The sequence below is a fragment of the Notolabrus celidotus genome, chromosome 5, assembly GCF_009762535.1.
Source record: "Notolabrus celidotus isolate fNotCel1 chromosome 5, fNotCel1.pri, whole genome shotgun sequence".
NCBI classification, from domain to species: Eukaryota; Metazoa; Chordata; class Actinopteri; order Labriformes; family Labridae; genus Notolabrus; species Notolabrus celidotus.
Window position 1 is genome coordinate 34,351,765 of NC_048276.1, and position 12,247 is coordinate 34,364,011.

General features: G+C 37.9%; 1 protein-coding gene across 4 annotated transcripts in view; it reads right to left on the reverse strand.

The window, feature by feature from the left end:
• The window catches only part of clip2 (CAP-GLY domain containing linker protein 2), a 58,505-nt gene extending 47,251 nt beyond the window's left edge, over window positions 1–11,254 (reverse strand). For all 4 annotated transcript variants that reach the window (XM_034684396.1, XM_034684395.1, XM_034684394.1 and 1 more), the window contains exons 1-3: window positions 11,163–11,254; window positions 10,055–10,182; window positions 6,258–6,482 (exon numbers count right to left, since the gene is read on the reverse strand). In XM_034684396.1, the coding sequence (XP_034540287.1) occupies window positions 6,258–6,372 (115 nt within the window). In that variant the 5' untranslated portion in view covers window positions 6,373–6,482; window positions 10,055–10,182; window positions 11,163–11,254. The remainder of the gene's footprint in view (window positions 1–6,257; window positions 6,483–10,054; window positions 10,183–11,162) is intronic.
• Window positions 11,255–12,247: the final 993 nt, after the last annotated feature.

Genomic DNA, 12,247 nt, shown 5'->3' on the forward strand with positions numbered 1-12,247 from the left:
ATGTTGTTGTTTATTGTTGTCTTCATGTAATTTTTCCTTTTTACCTTGTAAAGCACTTTGGCCAACACTGGTTGTTTTAAATGTGCTATATAAATAAAGTTGACTTGACTTGACTTGACTAGTGTTTTTCCCTTCTGTCAACAAAACTATTTTTGTTTAAAAAAGCCACTGAGGCGTTTGAAGCAGCAAAAACTATTGTTGCTGATCTATTTATACTAATAAAAACATAGAATACAAATTAAAAAACTTTGATGTAAACTCACGAAACTCTCCGACATGGTCAGAAAACTTTTTGTAATGCTATTATCTGGAGCCGTGGCTTTATGCACACCACAAGCCAAAGCTCCACCTGGTGTTCAATGTCAGAATTACAAATAAATTAACTACAGGACTGTTCCTCATTCAGAGACAAAATAACAACATATTTAACACATTTTTGCTCCAACACAGCAACAAATGTTTGAGGTAATAGCACCAGAGGGAACATCTGTTAAGTCTTGCTGGACATGCAGTACAGGTGTGGAGACACCCTATGGGACCCTATGGGCATTGGTTCACTTCTGGAGCCAGCCTCAAGTGGACATTTGAGGAACCGCGATTTCTTTTTCAAACTCCAGCAGGCTTTTTTCTGAAGTGTCTGAAGTTTACACTAAAAAGGGAAGTCTCTGCCGCGGCATTCACTGTGAAATCAGTATTTATGGTGAAAACAAGCAAATGATGTGGTTTCATCTTGTGATGCCATCATAAATGCATCACTAAATTTGCAGATTTTAAAAATGCAATAAGATGCCACAAGAGGAGCTTAGGTGCAGTATGTGTAGGTTTTACTGAATGTGGATTTTAATTCAGCAGCATGTGAATGTGACGGAGATATTTCTGCTGAGACGCTCACTTCTAAGGTCACCAGAGATGTGGCACAGCAACAGCTCGGCTATTTTCACATCAAAAGCAGCTTGAAGGAAGGCTCAGATACTTTCCACAGTTCACTCATTGACTGAGGCTTTCTTTGGAAACAGTTCTTTAAATTCAGAAAGTGAACTCTGCCAACTTCCGACAAGGTGGCCCCTTCTCACAGTCTTCCCAGATAAAACCAACAAACAACTTGGAGTGCAAGGCCAGGTCAGGGTTAAGTCTATCAGAGGCAGGAAACTAATCTCTGCATGAACTCACTGAGGCATCAGTATTGTCCCACAGCTGTCTCCTAAGTGCTCCACGGCCTGCTGGCACTGTATATCAAAGAAATACCATCAAGGGTCCAAAGCAGGGACACCGAGCCTGATATATCTCCCACCTATTCTGGGGCTCGTAGGTTCAAAAGGCTCTTGTGCTACCTCGGTGCTCGTAGGTTAGTATACAGGCGACTGACAGCTCAAGTCAGTGCTCAATGTGGTGCTCAAGTAAAGAATAATGGATTCTCTAAACTTTTAAGGCTTCATTTAGACACTATGGCAACAAACATGACATATTAAAGATAGCATAGTTACATTTATGATATCTGCATTGATTATGGACTGGTTGAACCTTTGACCTAAAGGAATTAAACAACAGTGGACAGTGTCACTTCTCTGTAAGGTGACTCTAACCCTCATGACTGAAGCCAGCAGTCACTCACAACAACATGATGCCTTTCTTAAGAAGATGGCTATAATTGCAGCAGAGACATTATACAGCTGTAAGTCATGCATGCAGGAGTGTGTCACTGTGTATGCCCATTACCAAAGCTGTCATCCATTCAATAGACTGTAGGATATTTTTATTTCTATGATATTTAGATACAGATACCGCTCCATTTACAATGTGACAATATAATTATAAACAACAGATGCATTGATCAGCAAAGTCTGTTTTCAACTTATGTACCAAGAAGAAACTCATTCTATTCTGATGAGAGACAATAATCATATTATATATAATAATGATAATGATAATGATAATGATAATAATAATAATAAGAAGAAGAAGAAGAAGAAGAAGAAGAAGAAGAAGAAGAAAAGAAGAAGAAGAAGAATGATAATGATAAAATAGCTAATAAGAAGAAGAAGAACAAGAAGAAGAATGATAATGATAAAATAGCTAATAAGAAGAAGAAGAAGAAGAAGAAGAAGAAGAATGATAATGATAAAATAGCTAAGAAGAAGAAGAAGAAGAAGAAGAAGAAGAAGAAGAAGAAGAAGAAGAAGAATGATATTGATAAAATAGCTAATAATAATAATAATAATAATAATATATTATTATTAAGAATAAGAATAAGAATAAGAATAAAATAATAATGATAATAATTATAAATATAATGATAATAATTATAAATATAATGATAATACTAATGGTAGTAATAATAATAATAATAATAATATTAATAATAATAATACTCATTATAATAATAGTTAAAATAATTACAATAATAATAATAGCAACAATAATAAAAAATATAATCAATATTACAATAATACAAATAATACTAATACTAATACTACTACTACTACTACTACTTATAATAATAATAATAATAATAATAATAATAATAATAATAATATTAATAATAATAATAATAATAATAATAATACAAAAATAATAATCATCATAATATATAAGTGCTTTACAAAGATGCTAAATAAAACAGCATCACAAGGAAAAGTAAAGATGAAACAAATAAGAGTCAAAAATGTTCTTGATTATCTTTCAGGGTGACTAAAGTTCAGTATATTTAGTAATTATCAGATCTACTTTGGACACATTTTCAATGAAGCTGATGTGGGTCTAGGTTATTTTTGACATATCTTGAAAGAATTGTTAGATATCAGGCAGAATGTTATCCACAAAGTGATTTAAACACACTTTTGACATTTTGATGAGTCACAATGACAGTGTGAGTGGAGAGCATTAAAACATAAGATACTTTCAGACACATTGTCATTCATTATGAATGAAACAAAACAAACAGTGGTCATCTTCATTTTGAACGTTCTTGGTCTAATACAGTTAATGAGGCTGTTTTAGAAACTACAGAAAGAGGATCGTTATAAGAAGTGACTCTTCATGCATCATGACTGTGTGTTTTCTTTTGTGGATGAACAGGATGTGGGCAGAGTTTGGATGTGAGTTTATGTCTGCGAGGAACAAACAGTTTAAACCAGCAGAAAGAGAGAAGTACTCGTCATATAAGGACAGCAGCTACCTAACAGCTGACGAGCTCGGGGCTAAAAGGTTCAGTCCTGCATGCAACATTAAAGGATTAGCTTTTTGAGCTCATAATGGCCGAGTTCAGGACAATTTCAGACTCAATTTGAGCCGCTCTGCCCTCCACTCAGAGGAAAACCAAACAAACAATAAGTTGGATGGACAGAGGGAGACTCAGGGGAGATTTCTCACGGATAAACACATCTCTTATTACGAGTGAGCCCAAACTTTTCCAATTGGCAAAGTAATGTTGCAGAATTTAGTACAAAGTGTCTTTTGTCATAATTTTGAGAGAGAATCTGTTTTAAGAAGGGTTTAAAGCTCTTCTCTTAAAAGAATACCCATAATATACAAAGTAAGGCTGCACATTGTGAGATTAAATTATGATTAGTTTAACAGACATCACTTGTGCAAATGGGATTGATTTGTGCAGGTCTGTACCTAACAAACATTAAAGATGTGTGTGGTCAGGGCATCACTGAAGATGTGTCAGATGTATAGACTGTATAAATATGGAGCTGAAGATATGGGAGTCAAGTCAGTCAATCTTCTGAACTGTCGCGTTAGAAAAGAATTCAACCTCGTACAGTGTGTGTCGATAGAGAGATTAGCAATGTAGGACCAAGCCATTTTTTGAACCAGGCTGTAAACATGTTTATTTCTGCTGCAAAGATCATCTTTTTTTTGCTTGTGTATTTGGTTTCTGGTGTTTCTGCAGACAGCCTCAAGTGGATTCTTGATGAATTGCAGTTTTTAACACTTCCGCATGGGCTTCATAGTTTGAGACCGGAGGTTGCCGCTTGGTCAGATGATTTATCTTATCAAAATATTGCAGTTTCAACAATAGATCCCAAAATTCACAGTTTGGAAGGTTTCCTGGTTCTGAGTCACAGGATGAAACAAAATACAGGTGTTATAGTATAACTTTAACTCCTTATCTGTTTTAGAAAACACATTTTTATCAATGTGCTTTTAAAGGAGATGTCAGTTATTCCAGATGTTTTTATTATTTTTCAGACAGTATCCCTGGCATATTTTGAGACCGGAGGTTGCAACTTATTTGTTACACATACAGATGACGGAGACATATCAGCTGATATATATCGGCCCTATATCATCACCCATCAGCATTCATTGTCTATCATCATCTGGTGTGGTATAAGCCTCTGGGTACACATGAGAACGTTCCAGTAATTGCAGTGTAGCCATCAGTGAGAGTTAGACGGCTTCAAGCTGTCCTACAGATGATTTCCTCTCTGGTGCAGTAGTCAGTAACAAACAACAGGTTCTAATCCTGTCCATCCCTTCAGTCCATCCTGCACTTTCTTCTGTTTCACAGAGGAGAGTCCAGGCTGGACTGAAACATTTGTCTGTTCAGCTCCACTTTATTCATTTAGGAGATTTACAACAAAGCTTCCTGTCTGTTTGCCTTTTGTTCTCTGCATGTGAGTCCTTCCTTTGCTGCACCTATAGGTTTACATAAGAAACCCCATACTATGGTTTTCAGTAACATTGCTGGCAGGGCAGTAAGTAATTAGAAACACACACAAAGATTTACTAAAGGAAGCACTTCCTGTATTTACTGCTCTGTTTTTTCTCCCCTTGCTCTCATAAAATTCCTCCCTCAACATGAACCTAAACGCCTCTGATAAACATCCTCACATACACTCTCCTGCAGAAGAGAAACAAGCAAACTATTGGGCAAAGTAGGCTGGTAAGTCTTCTGTTGTGTTTTCCAAGTGCTGGGAGTGAAGCTGTAATTTAGTGGAGACAGATCTCACATGTGCGTGTGAGGCTGGTGGGATGTTTCTGTCATGTGAGCTAAAATAGAGGAGGATAAACACAGCGGCTGCATTTCAGGGCGAGGACAGCTGTGATTACTTTCTGCAGAGAGGGGATTGTGATTTTGATTCTGATGTTTTATACAGATGTTTATTTTGGATGATAGTCGGATTTTCAGTGGCAGTGAGGTCATAGGTGTCCACATGTCCCCATTTCATTTGTGACTTCTGATGTGTGCTTCAAATCAACGACAAATCCCTTTAAGAGGAAAAACAACAAGTTCATTATTTGAAGAAACATATGAGCAGATGAGAAGAAGTGGCTCATTAGTGTTTCTTTATCTCTTTAAAAAGAAATAACAGAGCTGTTAAACACTGATGTATATCAGGTCTAAATACAGAATAAATCCCTCTCAGTGGGAATAAATCAACTCATCAGTGGTTTGTTTGTTTTTTTAATTGGATTTGTTGAAACTAAAAGAAACATAGTACATCCCTGGACTGATCTTTTAACAGTATGATTTTCCACATGTTCTCCACATCTTGATTATCATAAAGCCGTAGTGTATTTTTAGACTTCCCTGCTGCTGGAGGATGATGATGCTTTCAAGTGCCGTTTGAAAGCTGATGAAAATAAAGCACATTTCTCTCAGACACATTTTATAAATACTTCTCATACTTTGATATTGCTATCTCCCATTTCACAGTAAAAGTACAACCTAAAATATTTAGTGCGCTTCTTAGTGTACAAGTTCTACCACCGTTTATCAAGAAACAACAAGTTCTAAACACACCAGGTGATAAGTTGGTGTGGGTTTGTGACAACTAGGGATCCCTTTAATTGTATGATCTTTATGTAATCCAGTATTTGGTATTAAAAATGATTGATGCAGCTTTAAAGAAAAATCACTAAACAAAGGAAACTGCATGAAACTACAAAGTATGAAGTGAGCAGCTGCCAAAATTCATATAAGGCAGAGAATGTGTTTTTTCAGAAATAGGCCACATTTGCTGAAAGTAGCTCAGGTTGAAAGATTGAGTAGAACCATTTTATATAAACACAGTTTTAAGATAGTGGCCCCTATCTACACTGCCACAGGGTAACAAGACAAACTCAGAACTGGATTTCTCAAATGTGAATAAACAAGCCAGGAGATTAAGTTAAATCAAACACTGCCAGCTAATGTGTGTGTAATGTAAAGCAGCTGTGCTGAACTGAGTCACTGACACTGATGATAGGGAATAACTGGAAGAGAGAAATTCCTTCTATTTTCCAGAAGCAGGAAATATATAACTCACTGTCTTTAGGGACGACAGGGCTGGAAGTTCCTCCCGCTGAGGTCCTTCCCACTGGGCTGGAATGTTTGGGCCCCCGGCCAGGGATCTTCAGTCCGCTGGACTTGAGCATATTCATTCTAGAGAGGCAGAGAAGACGGCCAGGACCTGAGAGCTCCTCCCTGATGATGAAGGCTTCTGGATCAGGCACTAGAAGTGGGAGTGGCGGCTGTCACTCTCCATGTTTAGCTGGAGGGATGAGAGAGAGGCAGGATAAACGGGATTGAAATGGAAAGTATTCATCAGGTAACAGAGGCAAGACCGCTTAAAACTGAGAATCCTCATCACCCTCCACAAGCTTGAGACGCTATTCAACAGAGCACATCTCATCACAGGCTGATGTCACCGAGCTGCAGGACGGAGCGCTACAGGAGCTCCTTTCTTTCAGCTGCTGTCACACAGTTTAATAAAAGCAGCAGACATGTTGTATATCTTTAGGTGTATTCATATAACTGAACAAATATGTATGCACTTTAAAAGTTATTGTATCATTACTTAATGTAAATCTCAGAGCTCTAACTCTAACTTATAATTAATACCATCAGTCCTCCCTCATCATCATCATCATCATCATCAGAGCTGTTATTCCTGTCATTAAAACAGTGCTGTAACTATTATTATCATTCAATTATCACTATTTTACTGCTTCTGTTTATACAACACAACCTTTAACATTATTATTAGCATTAGCATTGTAGCCGTAAATCTGGACTATCTATTGTTGTTGTTGTTGTTGTTACTCTGTTTGTTTGTCTCTCATCTCTCTCTTTCTGCATCTCCCCCTATCTCTCTTTCCATGCCCCATAAATATTTTGCTCATGGTGGATTAATGTTGAGTCTTTATAAATACTAAACAAAGAATACAAACAAGACCTCCTCCTTTTGTAAACTGACTGAAACAGATTGGTATGTTTGTGTTTCTACATGATACAAAGATCCTCTGCACACCGGACAGCTCAGTGTATCTCATAGATTTCTGTTTTGGTCTCAATTGTAAATTGTTTTGATTTAAAAAAGTAATTATTGTATTTTTACATGTAGTTTTATGTTCTTGGCAAGTTTAAACACACAATTAATTTACTGCAAACAATGACTATAAAAATACAAGAAGATATGAGAGTAAGTAAACAAACACTAGCCTTATGTTAACTGTTGAGAAACAGTTGAGTTTCAAGCAAAATATAATACATATATAAAGTCTGCACAATAAGTCATAACAAAGCTGTGTGATTGATTTAGTGTTCGGTGTTACATGTGGTGTATTGACTGTGATTGTAGCTGTTGTGTAAGTGTAATTTCCTGCAGAGATCAATCAGTTATCAGTTTATCTTTACTGCAGACATTTATAAAAAACACTTTGGATAATAATCAGATAAAATGAAAAGGGTTGATCTAAACAATGCACACTTTATGTGTCCTCCAGCCTTACATCTGAGCGGACAAAACTGATGACTGCTATCCTTCTACAGGAAATGGGGTCTAAAAACCTTTCATCTTGCATATCCCTGCATGTTATGCAGCTATTGCATATTCAAACTGCATATCGTATGATGTTCTATTGTTTTGTGTTATACTTTCTATAATTGTTCTATTTCTTTGTTTATTGTTTTGCAACAAAACAAATTCCTTGTATGTAAAATTTCAAGAAGAAAAAAACCTGGTTCCATTCTGCATTTGTACAATTTCCAATCCTACCTTGACTTGGAACAACAGAGCTTTATATTTTGTGCATGATTTAGATCTTTGCAGAGACTCATATTTCATAAAAGCATCTGTTCAGGTCAACAATGTGGGGTCGGGATGTACTGAGGAGTCATGGGATACATATGGAGGCTGTAAGCGGTGCGGTCTTTCAGACATGTGGGAAACAACCACATTTACAGTGCTGGGATATAATACATCAACATGATGTAAAGGCAACATAAAAAACAAAACCAATAGAAAGTCAATAAGGTTTCATTTTCAGGGTGGGAACATGAATCCTTTCATAAGTCAGGTGACATTACTTTACTGTACTGTAAAAAGTGATATAAGCTAGGAGACCACAGTTTGAGGCGTGTTTAGACCACAAGACAACATTCACTCATGTACTTTATATCAAAACATGAAAAAATTAGCATGTAACTTTATCAAGAAGCAGCTATTTTGATGCAAGTCACCTTTTTAAGCTTAACTATTTACTTATAGAACTAAAGCCTGATCAAAATGCAACCGTTTTATGACATTGACATTTCTTTAACACTGTTCAGAGGCATTGTTGCTTTGTTTACATTGTGTCAGCACATTATTGTAAGAACATGAATGTGTGAAAGGATTAAAACCATGTGACACTGAAATATGTAGAACCACCAGGTACCAAGGTGATAAAGCTTGAGTGTTTCACATGTTTCTGTGAGACTGTGTTGTCATATGGGATTGAGAATTATGCCTTCATCCTCCCTTGTGATCAAGATGCTGTTTTTTCTTGTCATATACTCTGCACATCTTCCTTCTTAGACTTCTAATATCCTTCACTTTGAGCAGCATGTGATGAAAAGACCTACTCCAAATTCATGTTTGCACTTACCTATAAATCATCACAATGAGTTGCAAGTTAAAGAAAGTCATTTGAAAGCACTGACTTACTAGAAATCTCCATAATGTGACGTGAGTTTAACAACATGTGACTGCCTTTTATTTTCCCTGTCTTCAGTTCTACTTTGATCCACCGTGATAAAAACAAAGGACCACTGGGGAAATGGGACTCAAATACTCATACCACTCCCACCTGGCTCTGAAAGAACAGTGCAGCAGACTTCACAGGTAAAAGTGACAGAAAAATGTCCAAACACTGTGGTCCTATTTCTGGCTCTTATTTGTGTTGTTGGCTGCTTATTACAGCAAACTTAGAATTAATGAGATGTAAGCCCTAGTCCAAAAAGTGTAATACCACTATTACACTTATGTTACAAGTGAGCAAGGCGGTAAGTCCATGTTGAACAAATAATAATAATAGTAGCAGAAAGCTTACATTATTGAGGTTAGCTGTATTTGTGTTTTAGATTTGTAAACACCTGACAACCCAACAACAACATTTCAAGGTGTTTCATCAACTTGTTACATCTGTCACAGCAAATGCATCATAGTTAATAAGTTAGCTTCATATATTTCATTAATTTATCAATTTCACAAGAGTAATAATAAAACACAGGCTATGTAGGCCGATGCCCAAGTGGAGCATGGCCTACAAATCATGGCCCAAAGCCCATTAAGAAGATCTAATGCTGTTATAGCCTACAATAAACAACACACATCTGGTTCAGGCTTTTAAACTGGGCAGGGTGTATTAGGAAAGAAAGCAAGCAGATTTCAGATATGGTCAGTTAATATTTGTCTGTAGTATTTACCCTCAGCTAGATCATTAAAAATGAGGTTGGCTATTTTCATTTTAGAGCAGTCAATCCAAATTAAGCTGTCGAGAATGATGGGTTTGCTATAATTGAAGTCAAAAAGAGGCCCTAAGCTAAAATTTTAGCCTGAGCAATTCCCCTCATAAACCTGGATTAGCTCTAAAATTGAGTCCTCACATTTTAAAGGAAACAGGGTGAGAGCATTGGGATGATAATGCGCATCTCAACAAGAAAAATGTAATACAACGCCAGTTTGATCCATTGTTGTAGCTACTGCGGCAACGTGGTTCAGAGGCTGCCCTTCACTTCAATACAGAGTCCCTCCCAGCACTAAAATGGCACAAAGGAACATGATAACCAGACATTACTCACCTTTCTGTGCGTAAATAAAGCGTCCGAGGGATGTGCGGCGACCGGCGAACTTTCAATTTTCTTCCCAGGCTAAGGGAGGATTAGGGGCTGCCACTCCCTGGGATGCAAATATGGATGCTGAGCAGAAACTGAAAGGGAGAGTCAGCGTGGATCAGCGGATGATGGCAACAACTGCACAGTGTCAGCAGCAGCAACACACCGGTGATGGGTTAGCTGCTGGTCTGCCGGCTCATTTCTGTCAGGATGAGAGCTAAAGCCGCCTCCACAAGGCAGAGATAGACGACATGTATGTCTGTTTCAGGAGCCGAAAACTGAGCACACACGTCCTGATGATTTCCGAAAATGAAACGCAGCATCAGCAACACCCAACTTTTCTAATGTCTGGATGAAATTAACGCAAACAGTCTCGGTTTGGAGTGACTAGCTGTTTTTCCTGCTCCTGCCTGTGTCCCCACAGTGGTTTGGGTTTGTTGGGTTAGCACAGCCTCCTTCTGACTCAACCCACCGGCTAGACTGAACAAAGGGGCTGGGAAGCAGAGCCTCCTGGGGGTATGATGAGTGTAAACCAGGTCTGGCGCATCTCTGTGACGATCTCCATATACAAATATGGAAATTTAAATTGGCCTTTGTTTATCGGGCTGAATGCATGACTCATGTAAGTGTGAGTCAACCCTACTTCCAATCACTGGTACTACTTTATAAATCGGCATTGGCTGAAAAGAAAAAAAGCTCCTGTTTTCACAATAAGAGCCAAGTTAAACACGCTGGGCCCTGCTTTCCCCTCTTCTTTCAACCATGTCTTCAACAGGAAAACAGCTGGAGTACCAAATACATATGTCACTCAACTACCCACGTGAATCTCTGTTCAAACATTTTGTGTAAACCGAATTAAACTGGTTTAAAATCTGGTTTGAAAAGTGTTACTTTTATTATAAGTATTCATGTATTTTTCTAAAATGTGTAAGAACAAATAAATGTGAGAAATTATAACGAGGTGTGGTTGAGAGCTTAGCTTGAGGCAGAACTCAGACAACACGCTGACAGGATTACAGACATGTATCAGGTGTGTAACACTAAAGGTGATGAAACATGAAGTGCTCAGTCTCACAGTTTGGACTCAATCGCCGAGGTCAGCACGTGAACCCATGAAAGCGCGTGGGATATTCATTCTCATATTTCCATGATGTTGTGGGCGGGGCCAAACACTCTTCATATAGAACGCCTCAACGCTTCCTGTTGGATTTGAACGGTTCTGATTGGTCAGTGAAGCGCAGAGTCGACACTGTGAACTCCTGTGATTGGTCAACTTGTGAACTGCTGGGCGTTAACCAGTTTAACAGCTGACCCGCGAAATACAGACAGCTTAAACCAGGGGTGTCAAACTCACTTCAGTTCAGGGGCCACATACAGCCCAGTTTGATCTGAAATGGGCCGGACCAGTAAAATCACAACATAATAACCTATAAATAACGACAACTCAAAAAAGTTCCCTTTGTTTTAGTGCAAAAAAGTATAAATACATTCTGAAAATGTTCACATTACATGAACTATCTTTGTACTAAAACAGTTGTTGCATTTTTCTCCATGATGAGTCTCATAGTGGGCTGAATATTGTTCTTTAAGCCCTGAAACCTGCTGCGAACACACCAAACACACAGGTTTCCCAATCACCTGACAGTGTTATGTTTACAGCAGAAGAACAGAGATTATAATAATGAAGAAGGTAAAGTTGACTATTTTGGACCCCTCAGCTCCAGCATGAACAGTTTGCTTGCTGGACAGTGTTTTATGAAGGGGTGTAGTGCTAGTGCTAGTAGTGATGGAGCACACCTGTGATGTATGCACGAAAACTTTAGTGTTGATTGGATCATGAAGTGCTCCAAAAAGTCTATGAATTTCCACCAGATTTTGAAACTGCAAATATTCTCCCAAAGCGCCGTTCAGATGCACTCCATCAGCACTATAATTGTATGCGACCCCCAAAGTACAAATCTGAAATAGCAGTTATACTTTTATTGAAAAATTGCTATTAATGTCCTCTCTCTCTCATTTTTTCTCCTTGGCAAGTCATCCATCGGCCAGATTGGACCCTCTGGTGGGCCGGTTTTGGACTGCAAGCCTTATGCTTGACACCCCTGGCTTAAACACAGTTAATGCACTGTACACACTGTCCCTATTCTATTATTCAGTGTT